Source organism: Triticum urartu, chromosome 7 (assembly GCF_003073215.2).
Source record: "Triticum urartu cultivar G1812 chromosome 7, Tu2.1, whole genome shotgun sequence".
NCBI classification, from domain to species: Eukaryota; Viridiplantae; Streptophyta; class Magnoliopsida; order Poales; family Poaceae; genus Triticum; species Triticum urartu.
The window spans coordinates 698,497,563-698,517,066 of NC_053028.1; the positions used below are offsets into that span (position 1 = coordinate 698,497,563).

At 49.2% G+C, this 19,504-nt stretch overlaps 1 protein-coding gene across 15 annotated transcripts; it reads right to left on the reverse strand.

Moving 5' to 3' along the window:
* Positions 1-13,039: 13,039 nt before the first annotated feature.
* On the reverse strand, positions 13,040-17,542 carry LOC125524585 (DNA polymerase zeta catalytic subunit-like). Of its 15 annotated transcripts, XR_007290847.1 has the most exons (8): positions 16,957-17,542; positions 16,466-16,777; positions 15,890-15,973; positions 15,664-15,715; positions 14,490-14,560; positions 13,968-14,083; positions 13,472-13,515; positions 13,040-13,335 (listed from the first exon to the last, which is right to left on the reverse strand). XR_007290847.1 is itself a non-coding variant. In XM_048689622.1 (6 exons), exons 1-4 carry the CDS (start codon positions 17,134-17,136, stop codon positions 14,540-14,542), a joined length of 597 nt encoding a protein of 198 aa, XP_048545579.1. In that variant the 5' UTR covers positions 17,137-17,542; the 3' UTR covers positions 13,040-13,335; positions 13,472-13,515; positions 13,968-14,539. The 15 variants fall into 15 exon arrangements, 5 of the variants coding, with proteins under 5 accessions (XP_048545579.1, XP_048545576.1, XP_048545577.1 ...); XR_007290843.1 differs by having other exon boundaries at positions 13,968-14,560; positions 15,890-15,966; XR_007290840.1 differs by having other exon boundaries at positions 13,968-14,560.
* Positions 17,543-19,504: the final 1,962 nt, after the last annotated feature.

Below are 19,504 nucleotides of genomic sequence, written 5' to 3' on the forward strand. Positions count from 1 at the left end.
CAGCTCACGTCGAAGGAGACCCGTCCGGAAGTGCGGTACGCAAGCAATCTGGTGGGCACTTTTCAGGACCCAAAGCCCCACGCGCCTGGGCGGGACCCCGTCAGGGTGCGCGGCGGCTATGGGCTGCCGTAGGTCGACCTGATCGCCCCTAGGGGCTCAAGGTTCGCCGCCCTGCAATGAAGAAGAACGAACGAAGAACGAGGAAGGAGAAGAACAAGGGAGAAGATAAAAGTAAAGGTAAAAGATGATAGATTGATTTGTTCGATTTAGTGTTCTTCAATCGGCCATCACCTCTCATCTATTTATGAGGCGGCCGGACTTCCCGTACAAGAAAAGGACTCAAAATCTCATTCAAATCCTTCCAAAATTAGCCGAACTCGGATTAGGTATGTCTGAGACGGTAGTTTGGTTTTTGTGTTTCACAGGCCAAATACGACCTCGGATGAAGATGTACCCGAAAGACAATTTCACAGTTTCAACGAGATGAACAACTGTCGTGTTGAACATTTTTCAATTCGAAGTCGTCTTGTGGGCTGAAACGCTCACGCAATATAAACAACTAGATCGGAATCGCACCTTGGCACGAGGGTGCCGGTCCCAACATTTTGATCAAGCAGGTAATAGTAATCCAGATTATGGCGCCGTATTCTTATTTTGTTGTTGGCGGGTGGTGCCCTCAACACATTACCCGGACGTGTAACCAAAGTATAATTTTTTGCAAGAGTAATAACTGTTGCCAACACATCTTGGCCCATTGTCTCCAATAGATGCAGCACGCCTAATCCTAAATGATGACATAATGTCAGATCAAAATAAAAAGAGCAAAGTAGCTTCTTATGATAGATTGCTATTTGATTATAATGCATAAAGACCCGAGCAAGGAATAGTAATCGCCCATGTCAATAGGTTCACAATTGTACATTCATTACAGGGGATAGATGCTTAATATACCAGAAGCAAGTCAGATTACAAAATAACAAAGCGCAGAGTAGCTGCCCTTTGATAGATTCTATTTAATCACAAAGCCATAAGGATCCAATTCATACCATACAATGGTTGTCCACAAAAGCAAGAGATACATCATAGTAACAAAAGTACATCGAAAGGTGTAGCGGCTGCCGATGCATCGGAAGCTCGTAGCAAGCACGCAACTTCCCATGCAAGCTGGTAAGAAGAGAAAAGGAGGTGGAGCACCACAATACATAATTTATTAGACTAAAGGGCACTAAAATATCACAATAATTTGAAGGAGCAATTGTATGCCTACTCATGATCTCGACAGATGCAACTTTGGTACATGTATTTCTTTGAACATTTTTCATTTGAAGAATGCCGATCTTAAAATTATGACGGTGCAGTTTGGTTATAATTAAATCAATCAACCAACTATGCAAGTATGGTAGTTATCAACAAAGAGCCACATCGCACCAGTTCTTGTTAACTAACACTTGTTCTATAGCTCAGTTGTATAGCTCTCCCACGACATGCACGATCACCACGATCTGCAGCACGTCGCCCCACTGCGCCATGCGCTCTCTCTGTTGTACTGTAACACCATATATACCCCAAGAGGAATACAGCAGCACCAAAGGTGCATTGCTTCCCCGATCCTCCTTGTTCACATGGTATCAGACGCCGGTCTCCTCCTGCGTCGTTAGACCTCTTCCGCTGCACTCTCCTTCCAACTGCTCCACCGCACCCCATCATGGTCGCTCCATCTCCACCACCTCCCCCACCACCTTCCCCCCCTCCCGGCTTCGGTCTCGGTGGATGTGCCGGCGGCTCTCCTGCCGCCCCAGCAGCTCACCGCCCCACACTCCTCACCCCATCCCTCTTCAACCGCGGTGGTGCTCTGTTCGCCCCCGACCCCAGCGCCACCTCCTCCACTGCACCGCCCAATCCATCTCCCCTCTCCGGCGTGTTCATCAACCAACACGTCCCGATCGTGCTCTCTCTCAACCCTCCCAACTTCTCCCACTGGCGTACCCTGTTCGAGGTGATGTTCCAGAAGAGCGGCGTCGCCGACCACTTCACCGGCGCACCGCGCCGTGCCGATCCGGGCTGGATGCAGGACGACGCTCACATCGTGTCCTGGCTCTACCACCGCGTCGGCGCCGACATCTTCGCGCTCATCCATCAGCGTGGTGCGACTGCGGCCGAGGTGTGGGCCACGATCTGCACCCTCTTCCTCGAGAACAGCGAGCACCAGGTGGTCCTCCTCACCACCGAATTTCGCCGCCTCGAGCAGGGCAACATGTCCATCATCTCCTTCTTCGCCAAACTCAAGGAGTGCGCCGACCGGCTCGCCGATCTCGGCGCCCCTGTCGACGATCGTGATCAGGTACTGAACATGATCCGCGGGCTGCACCCGTGTTTTCGGTACGCCATACCTATTCTCACCATGCAGACCCCCTTCCCCACTTTCCTCCGCTGCTGCGCCTTTCTGCTCCTGGAGGAAAGCCGCCAGGCCGCCGACTCCACCACCACGGACACCGCTCTCCACGCCGCCCGCGCCCCCAACACCAACCACGGCGGCGGGAACACTGGTGGTGGCACCGCCCGCGGTGGCGGCGGCTAATACAAGGGCAAGGGGAAGAGCTCCAACTACGGCAGGGGGCAGTCCTCCAACTTCGACGGGGGTGGCGCGCCCCCTCGCCCCGCTGCTCCAGCCCCGACACCGTGGACTGGCATGGTGCACGCCTGGCCCATGCCTTGGCGTCCACATGCTCCGGGCGCCGGCATCCTCGGGCCACGACCTGGCGGTGCCGCCCCGTTCGCCGGCATGGCCTACCACCAGTCCGCGGCGCCGACCAACAACACCAACTACGGGGTGCCGACTGTCTGGCCGCCCGCCGTGCCGCCACATCCGCTGTACGGGGCCCCGGCTGCGGGCTCTGCTGCCTCTTCCACGCCCAGCTGGGATCAAGCCTCCCTCGTCCAGGCCCTCAACAACCTGACGATGCAGCAGCAGCAGCCGATCACGCCGCCCGGAGCGGAGTGGTACCTCGACACTGGAGCCACGTCGCACATGGCCTCCTCCTCTGGTATGCTCTCCTCCTCACAGCCTTGTCATTCTGCTCGCATTGTAGTCAGCAACGGGGATTCCTTTGCAGTCACGCACTCCGGGCACCTCAACATCCCCACACGCACCTCCCCTCTCTCCCTCAACGATGTTCTTGTCTCCCCCCACCTCATCAAAAACCTAATCTCTGTCAAAAAGCTAGCCCGAGAAAACCCCGTTAATGTTGAGTTTGACGATATTGGTTTCTCTCTTAAGGATCGAAGCACGAGGAAGGTGATCCTCCGGTGTAACTCTGACGACGACGAGCTCTACCCCATGCCCCATGCACCAGTTCAGGCTCATCATGCACTCACCGCCGTCTCGCGTGACTTGTGGCACCAACGCTTCGGGCACCTTGGCGCTGATGCTCTTGATCACACCCTTCGTCGTTCCTCCCTCGTCCACACGGGCGGTGGCGGCCATGTCTGTCATGCTTGTCAACTAGGCAAAAGTACTAGGTTACCTTTCAGTTCATCCGATCATGTGTCGTATTTCCCATTCCAGTTAGTTCATTGTGATGTATGGACCTCGCCCGTTATGAGCATATCTGGTTGTCAATATTATCTCCTATTACTCGATGATTACAGCCATTTTGCTTGGACCTTCCCGCTCAAGCATAAATCAGATGTCTTTCCTACACTGCGCCATTTCTTCGCTTTTGTGCGTACTCACTTTAATCTCCCTGTTCTCACCCTACAAACAGATAATGGTAGAGAATTCGATAACCAGGCCGCGCGCACGCTCCTCTCCTCCCTTGGCGTTGTCCTACGTATGTCATGCCCGTACTCCTCGCCACAGAATGGGCGGGCCGAGCGCGCACTGCGCACGCTCAATGACATTGCTCGCTCGCTTCTCGTGCACGCACACATGCCATATGAGTACTGGGCGGAGGCACTCCAGACTGCCACGTTCCTGCTCAACCGTCGACCATGCCACCCCCGCCATGACCAAACTCCATTCTTCCTACTCTATGGCTCATACCCAGACTACACCTTGCTCCGCATGTTTGGGTGTCTATGCTACCCCAACATGACGCCCACTACGCCCCACAAGCTCGCGCCCCGCTCCGCACCTTGCGTCCTCCTCGGGTACTCACCTGACCACAAGGGCTATCGGTGCCTCAACAGGATGACCAGGCACGTCGTCATATCGCGCCATGTCGTGTTTGATGAACACACGTTCCCGTTTCAAACACCTACCCCTACACCACCCACGGACACCGCTCCTCTCCTCGATCACGCGATCGTCCGCTCGTACCGCGGCGTCCCCGCTCCCAACGCTCTCACGAGCGTCCTGCTGCTGCAGCGCCTCCCGCTGCCCCCGCGCCACCGCCCTCCCCGCCGCGCGCGCCTGCTACCCCAGGTGACGCGCCTCTCTCCCCTACCGTCGCCGCGCCGTCGCCGCCAACACCTCACCAAACTACCCCGACCCCGGATCCTGCTATCCTGGCAGCCGAACCGCCTGTCGCGGACACGGATCCCCAGCCCGCACCCACCGTCCGTCGTCGCGCTCCCCCGCCACCTCCCAGCCACCCCATGCAAACCCGCGCGCAGGCCGGCAAATTTCTCCCTAACCCTAAATATCAAACCAACCTCTCCGCTACCACTGACGCATCCATCTCTCCCGTTCCAAAAAGTGTGCAGGCTGCTCTGCGAGATCCACGTTGGTTGTCTGCGATGCAGGTGGAGTACAGGGCTCTGATGGATAACCAGACGTCGCGGCTCGTTCCCCGACCGGCCGGCGCCAACATCGTCACCGGCAAGTGGCTGTTCCGGCACAAATTCAAAGCCGACGACACGCTGGAGCGGTACAAGGCGCGCTGGGTCGTCCGCGACTTCTCCCAACGCCCGGGCGTCGACTTCGACGAGACCTTCTCCCCTGTGGTCAAGGCTGCCACCATTCGCGTGGTCCTCACCATCGCTGCCTCCCGCGACTGGCCGGTTCACTAGATGGACGTGAACAACGCCTTCCTACACGGGCACCTCTCCGAGCAGGTCCTCTGCCAACAGCCAGCCGGCTTCATCGACGCCGCCCACCCCGACCACGTTTGTCTTCTTGACAAATCGTTGTACGGCCTCAAGCAGGCGCCCTGTGCCTGGTTTGCCCGCTTCGCGTCGTACGCTCGCCGGATCGGCTTCTCCAGCTCGCGCGCCGATCCCTCCTGCTCTACGTCGACGACATCGTCCTTGCCGCCTCGTCGACTACACTGCTCCAACACCTGCAACGATAGCTCTTCGCGGAGTTCTCCATGAAGGATCTCGGGCCACTGCACTATTTCCTCGGCATCACAGTCACCCGCAGCGAGCGTGGCTTCTACCTGTGCAACGCAAGTACGCGGAGGAACTGCTCGACCGCGCCAACATGCAGGCCTGCAAGCCCGTGTCCACTCCACCGACGGCGCCCCCGTCTCCGATCCCTCGGAGTACCGCAGTCTCGTTGGCGCTCTCCAATACATGACCATGACGCGGCCCGACATCGCCTATGTCGTCCAGCAGTGCTGCCTCGTCATGCATGACCCGCGTGCTCCTCACCTCGCTCTGGTCAGACGGATACTTCGCTATCTGCGCGGCACCACCACACATGGTCTACACCACCAGCGCTCGTCGCCTCTCGAGCTCGTCGCCTACTCCGACGCCGACTGGGCAGGGTGCCCCGACACGCGCCGGTCCACATCGGGCTACGCCGTCTTCCTCGGTGACTCCTTGGTCTCCTGGTCCTCCAAACGCCAGGCCACGGTGTCCCGTTCGAGCGCCGAAGTGGAGTACCGCGCCGTGGCCAACACCGTTGCTGAGAGCTGCTGGCTGCGTCAACTTCTCGGCGAGCTCCACGTACCCCTGGCCAAGGCCAGCATCGTCTTCTGCGACAACATCTCGTCTGTGTACATGGCGGCCAACCCCGTTCACCATCGCCGCACCAAACACATCGAGCTGGACATCCACTTTGTCTGCGAGAAGGTGGCGCTCGGGCAGCTTCGTGTCCTGCATGTGCCCACGCAACAACATTTCGCCAACGTGCTCACCAAAGGGCTGCCCACGGAGGCGTTCGAGGACTTCCGTTCCAGCTTGTGCATCCGGCCACCGGACGCTCAAACTGCGGCAGGGTGTTAACTGACAGTTGTTCTATAGCTCAGTTGTATAGCTCTCCCACGACATGCACGATCACCACGATCTGCAACACGTCGCCCCACTGCGCCATGCGCTCTCTCTGTTGTACTGTAACACCATATATACCCCAAGAGGAATACAGCAGCACCAAAGGTGCATTGCTTCCCCGATCCTCCTTGTTCACAGTTCTAAATTGCAGGATAGGTGCTTATTATAGTTTCTAAGATTGGCATGCATCTATTAGAATCAAGAAATACATGTATACACCAGCAACTAGTGCTCGGGAGGGGGCCCCAGGGGGGGGGGGTGAATTATGCTTATGCGGCGCCATGAATATCTAAATATATATTTTATTGAATATATATGATGCATTTACTTTGGTTTTTCAATAGTCATGGTCAAAAGTTTTAAACTTGACTTGTATCCTACACAAATATTTACTTTGGTTTTTCAGCTGTCGTGGTCAAAAGTTTTAAACTTGACTTGTATTCTAAAAAATATAGTTTCCTAATGTGATCCAGTGTGTTGTTGCGACTAAAAATATATATTTTTAGTCAATCATTTGTACATCTCTAACCTACACGCTCTAGCTATGCTTACTATGTAATTATGAAGTTATTAACTTTCTTGTCATCATTTATAATTAGAACATGACAATGGTTTGATATATACCCTTCTTGACAGAGATCCTAAAAGACGTAAGGCACATAAGCCTAAACAAAACAGTGGTGTACCTTGGGAAAAGATCACTTTGACCCTTGTCTTTCTTCACCAATCAATGAACCAATACTCTTGATGGCCACAGATTGCCCATTCATTTTTTATAAAAGGTGTATTGACCGGGTAACTGACTTTTAGGTCTATTAGGTACTGAGCATTGTAGATGCAACATCGAAGAGCAAAGATGGTTCCTTAAATAGATAAGTTTTTTGGAAAATTCATATGGAGAAAGCTAGAAATCTCACCATGCTACCGAGGTAAAGCATCCGACAACCCAAAAGGGACAACATGATAATCATGGAGGAAAAATGGCAAATGAGACCATGGAAAAAGGAAAGCAGAAAGAGAAACTAATCAACTTAAGAGGAGAAACGGATTTTGCCTTGGCGGACGTTGACCGGTCCATCCCCTTGATCTAGTGCGTCGATTCCAAAACGATTCCAAGTCCAGAACAACAAAGCACGACATATGAAACCAGAGCTGCTGCATAGATAGACAAAGTTGTTGTAAGCCATGTTTTTATTGCAGTTGAGCCCAGAAGGGCTATTAAGCTAAGTTAGAAATTGTAGTCTGAGAGCTCAATATATAAAGTGTTTAGTACATCCAAAGGAAATAGCAGTCACGAAGTATAAATCAAAATTACTAAAGACTAATAAAACCAAGGTATAGTCAACCTACATGATAATTAAGGCCCTGGCTTTGATTAATGTAGCAGCCACGATTAATAGCCATGTCAACAACAGTTTTCCGCTTGATCTCCTAAAGAGCTGGTTCAATGATATAGAGAAAATTAGACACATGTTAAAACTGACACCTTTTGAAATTAAAGCGTGGGGTGATCATATTTCACATACATGTAAATTGCTTTCAGATCATCTGGAATCTCGGTGATCTTTTGGACAGACATCTTTGTAGATAGTACTAATTTTCAGGACAGCTGACCAGAAATAAAGTTCAGTAGTCTGTCGATTCGTTTCAAATGATGCAAATAAAAATTGCCGAGTAGGGTGGCTCACCTGCTGCTGTAGGCATTGCTTGGAGGTGCCGGCAGATGCCAGATGGACAGGCTGTGTTGCGAATCAGATCCGGCGCATGCGCAAGCTCGACGGGGAGCTGTGAGAGCTTCGATGTTGCGGCGTCTCACCTCTTCCATGTCCATTCTCATATAATCAAAAGTAGACACGGTAGATCCGAAGCAATGTATCAAAGACATAAATTGAGGGGGAAATGCAAACTGATTAAAGATTGAAGCCGTAAATTTTGTTAGGAAACATGCAACTTAATATTATCAGGAGGCAAACGCCATCATATATACATATGTACAGGGGAGGCCAAAGGCCAGAATGCAAAAGGCCAAAGCACACCATAAATATAACTCTAACACCCCCCTCAAACTCAGGGTGGATCCACAACACTGAGTTTGGAGAGATAAAATCCATGTTGCGCTCTAGTCTGGGCCTTCATGAAGAAGTCCGCCAGCTGTAACTCTGAAAGCACATACTGAAGAGCAATAACATGGTCCTGCACGCCAGCACGCACAAAGAAAGCATCAACACCAATATGCTTGGTAAGCTCATGCTTCACTGGGTCCCGCGCAATACTGATAGCACCTGTACTATCTGACAAGAGTGTAGTAGGTGCGGTAACAGTAACACCAAAATCCTCAAGTAACCAACGTAACCAAGTCACCTCTGTTGTGAGAAGAGCCATAGCTCGCAACTCAGCCTCTGCACTTGAACGGGAAACTGCGGTCTGTTTCTTCATCTTCCAGGCAATGAGAGAACCACCAAGAAAGACACAGTAAGCAGAAAGTGAACGATGATCCGAAGGATCACTAGCCCAGGTAGCATCCGAATAGGCCTGGAGCTGTAACGAGCTAGAACGAGGAAGGAAGAGACGGTGAGAGATCGTGCCACGAAGATATCGTAGAACACGAAGAAGGTGACTATAATGAACCGAAGTGGGAGAAGAAACAAACTGACTCAGGATATGGACAGGATAGGAGATATCCGGACGAGTGACAGCGAGATAGACAAGACTGCCAACAAGATGACGATAACGAGTCGGATCAGACAAGGGCTCACCATCAGTAGCACGAAGGTGAACATTAAGCTCCATAGGAGTCTCAACAGTGCGCTCATCACTAAGAGCCGCACGAGCAAGAAGATCCTAGATATACTTTTCTTGGGAAATAAAAAAGGCATCAGAGGTGGAGGAAATCTCAATCCCAAGAAAGTAACGAAGTGGACCAAGATCAGACATAGAAAACTGGTCACTAAGACGAGCCTTGACAAAGGCAATGTACTCAAGATCATCGCCGATGATGATCATGTCATCAACATATAGAAGAAGAAGAGTGCGACCACGAGCAGAAAGGTGGACAAACAGCGCTGGATCATGAACACTGGGTGAAAAACCAGCTGCCGCGACAACCGAGGCAAAACGCTCAAACCAGGCACGGGGGGCTTGCTTAAGGCCATAGAGAGAGTGACGAAGACGACAAACCATGCCATCAGGAACTGAATACCCAGGTGGTGGCTGCATATAAACTTCCTCACGCAACTCACCATTAAGAAAAGCATTTTTAACGTCAAGCTGAGACACAGACCAGTGGCGAACAGAGGCCACGGCGAGAAGTGTGCGAACAGTGGTCATATGGGCCACAGGAGCAAATGTCTCATCGTAATCACGACCATGCTCCTGCTGAAAGCCACGAGCCACAAGACGAGCTTTATAACGCTCAAGAGAACCATCAGAGCGAGTCTTAATCTTATAGACCCACTTACAAGTGATGGGGCGAACACGGGGAGGAAGAGAAACCAGATCCCACGTGCCGGTGCGTTCAAGGGCAGCAATCTCCTCTGCCATGGCAAACTGCCATTCAGGATGAACAATAGCATCTCGATAAGAAGTCGGCTCAACAACGGTCGAAAGACCATAGCGAGAAGGAGAATATCGATCAGGGGGTGGACAAGGCCGAGAACGGAGACCATAAGTCGGCTGAGAGGAGGAAGGCGACACATCAGAAGTAGAGGGCACATAAGTAGACTCATCCACAACACGGCGACGACGAGTATAATGGAATGGAAAGGAGGGCACTGGATGTGGAGACGGGGAATGTATCGGTGATGAAGGTGGAGAAGAGGAAGGTATCGGTGATGAAGGTGGTGAGTCATGCGATGAGGGAGGAGAAGAAATCATAGGAGAGGATTGCGTCGGATCTGCAACAGCGAGACGAGGAGTAGGAATACTATTGGGCACAAAGGGAGGTGTATCCGGAAAGGTAAGAAAGGAGATGTCCTCCGTGGAAAAGGCCGAGGAGGATGGACGAGGGTAGTAGGGACGAGACTCATCAAAGGTGACATCCCGGGAAATACGCATCCGATGACCGGTGGGATCCCAACACCGATAGCCCTTATGCTCATCACTGTATCCGAGAAAGACACACTCAACAGACTGAGCGGTCAGTTTGGTGCGTTCACGAGGGGCAAGCAAAACATAGCAAACACAACCAAACAAGCGAAGCGCCGAATAATCAGGAGAACGACCAGAAAGACGCTCAAGAGGAATACCACCCTGTAGAGCAGCAGATGGCTGAATGTTGATGAGATAGGTGGAAGTAGTAATAGCCTCAGCCCAGAAGTGTGGCGGGAGAGAGGCAGCGATCATCATCGCACGTGTCGTCTCAAGAAGGTGATGATGCTTGCGCTCAGCCACACCATTCTGAGCATGAGCACCCGGACAAGAGAACTGAGCAAGAGTACCTTGCTCAGCAAGTAATCCCCGCAGCGCATGGGAGATATACTCACCAGCCGAATCTGCACGAAAAACACGAATAGGAGTAGAAAACTGGTTATGAACCATGGCAGCAAATTTTTTGTAGATAGATAAGACCTCACTACGAGAAGACATGAAATAGATCCAAGTGTACCGAGAAAAATCATCTATAAAGATAATATAGTAGCGATGACCCCCTTTCGAAGCGAAGGGAGCCGGACCCCAAACATCAGAGTGAACAAGATCAAAAGGGCGCTCGGACACTGACTCACTATGAGGATAAGGTAGTTGAATCTGCTTACCAAGCCTACAACCCAGACAATCTAACGAAGCGTTACCGGAGACAGATCCCAGAACACCACGGTGAACCAAAGACGAGAGACGAGAACCACACAAATGGCCAAGACGATGATGCCACTGCTGAAAAGAGCTGGTAGATGCAGCAACAGGGGCTGCGAGACTGGCGGCGGCGGCAGCGGAGGGAAGACGAAGCCAGTCAAGCTCCCAGAGACCATCAGAGCGTCGAGGGCCAGCACCAAGCAGAGCACCCGTGCGACGATCCTGAACAGAACATGAATCAAAGTTAAGAATGACCCTACAACTAGAGTCAACAATCTGACCACCAGATATGAGCTGCATAGTAAGTCGAGGAACATGAGCGACAGAAGGAACATGAAATGAAGAAGTGTTAAGAGTGCCTCGACTAGCTACAGGGAGGGGAGTACCATCAGCTGTAAGAACACGAATAGGAGACTCGACGGGTCGAATGGAGGTCAGAGTAGAAGAATCATAAGTCATATGAAAAGATGCTCCAGTATCAAGAATCCATGGGGATGTACCTGAATGAGTAGAAGGTGGTTTCTCAATGCCAGAAGAGTCAGTCACAGAACCTGCAGAACCAGTCGGTGAATACTCTGAAGCAGCAAGCAGACTTCGGAGCTGCGCAATTTCACGCGCAGACAGGGACACAACGAAAGAGGTCGAGGTAGGAACACCGGCCGCTTGTAGAGTCGACCGAGAGTAGCGAGTCGATGTAGAACGACCACCGCCACGCGCGGAGGCCGCGAGAGGAGTCGACGTAGAGCGACCACCGCCACGCAGGGAGGCCGCGAGAGGAGTCGATGTAGAGAGATCACCACCGCCCGCGGAAGCTGCAAGAGTCGACGAAGAGCAGCCACCACGACGTGTAAAAGCCGCAAAGGGAGCCGATGAAGAGTGACCACCACCGCCTATGGAAGCGTCGAGAGGAGTCGACACAAAGCAGCCATTGCTATCCAAAAATATCGGAGTAACAGAGTGCAAGGCGTGAGGAGGGGCACCGAGTAAAGATGGAAGGTGCATGTGTGAGCTGATGTTGGATAGACAACCAGCGCCTGAAGACAACGACATAGTACCTTTTTCTTTTTCTTTTTCCTTTTTTTTCTCTTTCTTTTTTTTAACACAGAAAAACGACCAGCAAAATCAGCCAAAAAGCAGCTGAAAGGTAGCGCACAGGCAGGAGGCAGGAAGCCAGCGGGCCGAAACAGCCCGATCGCAGCCGCCCAGCCAAGCGCCTCGATGAAGGAAGCGGGCGGAAAGCGCCCGATGGAAAGCAGGCGGCGGCCTGATGAGTGCCCAATCTGGAGGCGGCCGGCGACGGGAACCGGCAAACGGCGGCGGGAATCAGGTCGGTGGCGGGCGTCTCGGTCGAGTGTGACGAAATCGGGAGCGCGTCCCGATCTGAGCTGCAGCGGGCAGCAGAAAATCGTCTAGGAGCGGCGACTTGGGGCGGAACCGTCGCCGGCAGCAGAGAACCGGCGAGCAACCGGCAGCAGAGATGGAATCTGGGTGGGAACGAAGATCGTGACCTCCGATAGCAGCTGCTCCGTTTTCCAGTTCGAGATCGATCTCGCACGGACGGGGACGAGAGTAGAGCAGCGGCAGCAGAGAAAACTGCACGCGCAAAGGCAACGGCCAAGCACAGGGATGAGAAGATTTGGAGCAGCAGAGCCGGAAAAGGATGATCGTCACGACGTGATTGGATCTAGCACGAGTTGCAGCGTGCGAAAAAAGAACTTAAAGCTCTAATATCATGTTAGGAAACATGCAACTTAATATTATTAGGAGGCAAACACCATCATATATACATATGTACAGGGGAGGCCAAAGGCCAGAATGCAAAAGGCCAAAGGACACCATAAATATAATTCTAACAAATTTCACTCCCACAATTTGCAGATTGTAATTGTTTCAGATGAACCAAATGAATATATTTATATAAGGCAAGAGAAAACATCATCATTGATATTCCCTATAGACTTAGGTCTCTGCCAAGAATCACACAAATTCCTTGATGCTCCACAAAATATTGATACCGAAATTGAAGAACGATGCCAAGTAAGGGAAGGACACATGATTGATCTAGTAAAGGTGCACACTTTCAGCCAAGATTAATGTTGCAAGGTAATTGTCTCGGGACCAAAGCAACTTTTTTAGCACAAAGCTCCGATACAAAAAGGGAAAGGAATAACCACAACTGCACTTCCTTCTATCTAAGGTCACATACAACAACAATTTGAACTTATACTGTTATTAGGAAATTGAAACCTTTCTTCAATGTATATTTACCTAGAAAGATTCTCTCTAAACTAAGCCAGCATCCTTCATCAAGGCCACCCAGTTCGGCGGTAAAACCTGAGCACCCAATAAACATGCGAGGAAGCCAGTAATATTAGCCCAAACAAATCGAGCACTTCTCCAATAAAATAGAACTAAATCTCTACTCCCAAAGTCTAACAAACCGAAATCTGATCTAAAAAGCAACACATACTGTAAATTGAAGACCCTATTATGCAGATAAACTTGTGGTTATCCCTACAAAAAAAGCACCATAAACAATTGCAATTTGATAAGCAAACCCTACAGTGCTAAAAAAATCCTACTCTGGAAATTATTGTCTAAAGGTATAACTGAATGAAAAGATGGTTGGTCCATCTTCTGTATAACTGTATGTATAGATGACTTGTACATCTTCTATATCGAAGGTGTATCAATCAGCGGGAAATTAATACTGGCACTATCCCATACCAGGCACAGTCTCTATCAACTGCTCGCGCATCTCAAGTTAGCTATCCATGTTCAATCAGATAGAAATTCAGCAAGGGAGAGGAAGAGAAAGAGAGGCAAGAGACAGAGGAAGAGTGGGAGGGTGAGGAGATTGTCCAGACGCAGCCTGTTGCCCACACATAGCAACAACTCCTCTCCCTCTTTGTCCGTCTCCCTCTCCCCCAACTTCATGCTTGAACAGGAAGTGAGGCCGACCATACCTGGCGGAGCGAAGCCGAGCAAGGATGACGGCGGAGACATCTCAACCTCCTCGTTATCTCTATGGCCCACGCTCCTGGTCCTCCTACCTGGTGATGTCTCGATGGAGTATTTCAGTCTATAATGTACCAAAAAGCAAAGCAATCCATTAGACATATTACTGTATCACTATTTAGTGGCAGGCAACATAGTGGAATGAATCAATTCATCATAGGCACTACGTATTAGCAAATCATGTAGATGCACCTCCCACACCACTTTCTTGTCAGTGCTTTTCAAATTGAACAAAAAGGAAGATCCTAAACTCTAAAACTGAACCGAACCTTTTGATCTCCTTGTCAGATTACACACGTGAATATAAACATCCGGCCGATGCATCTAAATACTACTAAACTCTTATCCACGAATAAATTGGAAAGTGAAGCAAGGTATGCTAAAATTCATGTATCAAGTGACATAACTTGAGTGTTTTCGGAACATAAGATCAAAACTGAAGGCCCAATGTGTATCCAACATGAACACACCATCTTTTGGTCCATGGCATAAGCATAGGATAAAAATCTGTGTATCACCATCATGCCTCGATCAACTCAACCTGCGCAGAAAAAACAACAAAAGATCATTTCTGATAAACATAACCGAAATTGGACATTAACATATTTTTAGGAGAATAGCTACACTACCGAAATCAGGGGCTATGCCTACGGCCCAAGGCCGTCGGCATATGCCACAATGCCGTCGGCATAGGCCTATGCCTACGGCTGCCGTCGGCATACCCCCGTCGGCATAGAATACGTCAGCGTATTCTGTCAGGCCATCGGCATACTAAAGCCGTCGGCATAGCTGTCTATGCCGACGGCTTCCGTACAGCCGTCGGCATAGTTTCACCGTCGGCAAAAAAAGAACAAGACGGCAGCTGACGGCGCCGTCGCTAAGTAAAACCAACCAGGAGCTGCCACATGGCAAAACTATGCCTACGGCTTTGCCGTCGGCATAGATTTGCCACGTGGCAGCTCATGGTTGCTCCTGGCCGAGGACTATGCCTACGGCAAAGCCGTCGGCATAGATCATCTATGCCTACGGCAGCCAGGAGCTACCACATGGCATGAATTATTTCTACACACCACTAACACTGCAAGCAAATACAGCAATGCATATGCATAATCAAGTCAGTGTTTCCTTCATAATTATATAGAAATAAATAGAAAGTTCACATGGAAGCTGCTGGCACAAACATTTTTTCATATTAACAGAAATAGGCAAATTCATGTTAAAGAAGCAGTGCCTTTCTCAATATACATAGAAAACCTATCATAGCAGATCAACTCTGCATCCGGCCGCAAACCCCCATAACTAATATTTTGAACATAAGGGATTTTCTTGGCCATGTAGCAACAAGATCCTCGGTTAATATACAAAATGAGAAACATACTTCATGATATCTTTCCTGGAGAAATATCAAATTACGTGTGGTTTGCGTGCAGAAAATAGAGTTTACTAACAAATCAATGGAAAAGATGAACTATACTCAAATGTGAATAAGGTAGCAGTGGGCATTGATGGCAAGAAAGGGATAGTTCGTGACCTTTAGGAACAAAATGGAGCTAAAAGAAATAGAATTATTGAAGCTGACAAGTTGAACACCGATATGATATATGTATTTTAATATAGGTTCTGAAGTGTCAGATGAAAGCTCACCAAACTATCTCAGTCTCTGCAACTTGATTGCATAATGTTTCAGATCCCACAACTTGAATGTGATAATGCAAATAAACAAAATCATAATTAGACCATCCAGGAAGTTAAATAGGCAAATGTCCAACAATAAACTTGGAAAGATATCATCAAAATCCAAGTGAGCAGACTCTAAAGCAAATTCAATGTACTTCTTGGAGAACAAAGGGCTCGGAATGACTTCACTGACTAATTCATCATCAGTTGTTGGCTCCTCTCCAGCCTGTGAGGAGGCCATCCAGCTTAAAAGCCCAAGTGCTTCAGAATCTACATGCTACAAAAGAAAGTGACAAGAGGCGCTTTATTTATCAGGAGAAAGTAAAAAACACATTCAAATCGAAAGCATGATATGCAAATGTAGCCAGACAAAATGCACATACATAATCCCAAGACGGGAAATATCAGAACCCACATCTAAAATGATTGGCAAGATCAAACAGTGACCCTGTACTGGCATCCTCTACCATCTGAAGTACTCACTTCATACCAGACCTAAAATTATCTTCCACCCTCTCGAATTTTACCATTAATGTGCTTGTCAGGCATTTATTCTTGGACCACCAGGAGCACCATCTACCAATAGCCAGAAGCCAAACAATGCAGTTCTTCATCTTACAACTATTTTAGGTACATTATATAGGTTGGGAAAATTGGTTCGGCATGTTTCTTATTTATAAACTGCTTTGGATAACACTACAAACTGACCCAATAATATATGCATAACTTAGATCAAGCCATAACCAGATAACTAAGATCTGAGAACTACCTTTTCATGTTGGTCAAATGACTGAGATGTTCTTTGAGCAGAATTATCACTACCAATATTTTCGCAGCAGTCATTTTGTGAGAATGTGATAGTCCCAATAACATCGGTCAATGATTTAAAGCACCTCTCAAGATTTTTAGATGCTTCAACGGCAGAATCTTTGTGTTGGGACCCCTCCTCTTTTGGATCCAACGCAGAAAGAGCACTCTCATACTTAATACCATGAAGAAAACTTTTAAGAACAGCATCCCACGGTGGTCGACCAATATCAGCAGGTTTTGTTTCGTCTAGTAGTCTTAAGTGCTCAAGTTCCTAAGCAAAGCAGGTATGAGAGGTTTACCAATAAGTAAATCATGAGAAAACGAATGTAAAGCCAGATCTGCCTCTCCATATGAATGAACACCAAACCAAATCGCTAGGAAGTTTCTGAAATCTCTAGCTCCAGATTCTTTAGGGAGGGAGAGAGAGGGGGGAGGGGGAGAGAGATGTACCTGGAGGTCTAGCAGGCGCGGTGGGAGAGCCTGGTGAGCCCGACCGCCGCCGCTACTGATGGCTCCGCACTTGTGGTAGCCGGTTGCAACGACGCGCACCACCTGTCCTCCTCCCGTTGACGCGCCAGCCGTGGCAAGGGCGCGCTCCGGTTGACCTCCTCCCGTCACCTCGCCTGGCATCTTCCCATTGAGCGCGCAACAGCGCCCTCCTCGGGGAAGAGCAGCTCCACCTTCCTCTCCTCCCGTCGCGCGAGGTGACTGGGAAGAGGCAGTGCGAGCAGCAGATCCTCGATGGCGAGCGGCAGAGAGAGGCGAACGACGGGAAGGGGGACGAACGGTGGTGAGAGCAGGAGCCGTGAGGCTGGTGGCTAGGGTTAGGGTTTGGAGAGGAGAGAGAGAGAGAGAGAGAGGAGGCGGGAGGAAGAGGAGAGGGGCGGCGTGACGTCGTGGTAGGTGCCCGGGCGAGTGGCGACGGTGGCGGCGGCGGCAAGGAGAGAGAGGGAGGCAGGCGCGGGAGGGAGAGAGAGAGGCTGGCGCAGGAGGGAGAGAGGGAGGCGATTGGGCAGCGGGGATTGGAGGAGACAGGGAGGGGATTGGGCAACGGCGCACAGACGAATGAGAGCACGAACGAATGGGCCGCCGCCCTCCCCCACCCCATAGCCGCACGAGCCAACCGCTACACGCCACGCACGACCCTGTCAGCGAATAGACCAAAATACCCTCGGCGGGGGCAGGGTATTACGTGCGGTGGCACGAGATCTTTCCCCCGCCGATGCGCGCGACGAGACGACCGGGCCATATCCAAGCCACGGTCGCTGACAACCGAGGCCCACCTGCAAGCGGACCCACATGTCAGGGACTTCGGACCGAAAAAACGTAGTAAAAAACGAGCGCTGGGAGGCGTTAGAGGCGGTTACTATTCATTCCAGCAGTAACTTATTTTGATCCGACGGCCCAAATTCCTCAAGATCTTGATCCAACGGACGAAAACGCATCAAAAGAACCGATCCAACGGCCCAGAATCACTGATCTCTGAGGAGGCCTGTAGAGACATTCTTCTCTTATTTCTGGATTGGTGGCGCTACCTATGAGATATATGTCTTACTAGATCATTAGAGGCGCGCGTTGCTGCATCCGTCCATTTTGACAATATAAGGACAGGAAGTTTTCCAAATATATAGAAAATTGATTGCTGAGTTGGAAGATAATTCTATTTTCGTTGAAGCCAGATTTTTCCATCTCAATTTTTTGCAGGCATGCTTATGAGATAGCATATGTCGACAGGAACAAAGTAAAAAGCCAAATTTACGTTCTCATAAATGAACTATAGTATGAGAGAGGATTATCTCATATCAAGCTCTTGTTCTCACATTTCCACACTATCAGCATTTTTGCACATACATAGGCAGGCACAAATAAAAAATGTTAATCTGGCGAACATCTATCAGTTTGCCAGCATATGATTAGACATATAGAGCAAGAAGATTGAAAAGCTTTCATCAACATCACATGGATTTTGCAACCACCAATAGCACTACTTCCGTGACCTATGATTGTACCTTCAAAACATGTCTACAGAGTATGTGGATCTTTTGTTCCTTCCTTATTTGTGCTTGTCTTCCTTCCATATGTGTGCTTGTCACTTGAAAATATGGCTTTCCAATCTGGCTCTTTGAGCAAGTATTGCTACACCATCTAAGTGCTACTTGTGACATGTTGTTGACTAAGCCTGAAAGTACCATTGTTATTTCAGAAATAGGGAAATCGACAACACTACGTAAACTCTAGCCTACCTTACATCAGCGAACTCGATGACTGCAAACTTCTGAATAGAGTGGGGATGACGATTTGACCACATATTCTGCAATAGACAATCTTAAAGACAGAGAGGAAATTTAGTATTTAAATATTTGCAAATTTCCAACACCACATCTAACAACACAGCGCAGAGAATTGCATTACAATTTACTATCATACACATAACCTGGAAATGACTAAAATTAGCATACTACACACATTCAGTTGTTCGGTCAATTCTTGTGTACACTGATTTAATGCTTATTGACCAAAAATATCAGTCTTACACAAGTGGGGCCAAGGAATATATATGAAAACATAGATAATGGTTAAAATTAGGGTAGCTGCTGAAGCTTATGGTAAAATATTTACCATGACTCCATGAGTACACTTAACTACCACAAAGGGTCATCACATGCAATAAGTATCTTTCAGTATTGAATTCATGATATAAAAACAATTAGCATTTTATGTTCGTTCGGAGCAGATTTGAAGATCACCAGAATGAGCTGCTGAAGCTTATGGTAAAATATTTACTATGACTCCATGAGTAGACTGAACTACCATAGGGGTCATCACATACAATAAGTATATTTCAGTATTGAATTCATGATAAAAAAAATCAGAATTTTATGTTTGTTCGCAGCAGACTTGAAGATAACCAAAATGAATGAACAGTAAATTTCTGGACATAGATGTAAATTGTGCAATAAGAATTCATGTTACAGGAAGGAGAGTGGCTAACCTTGAT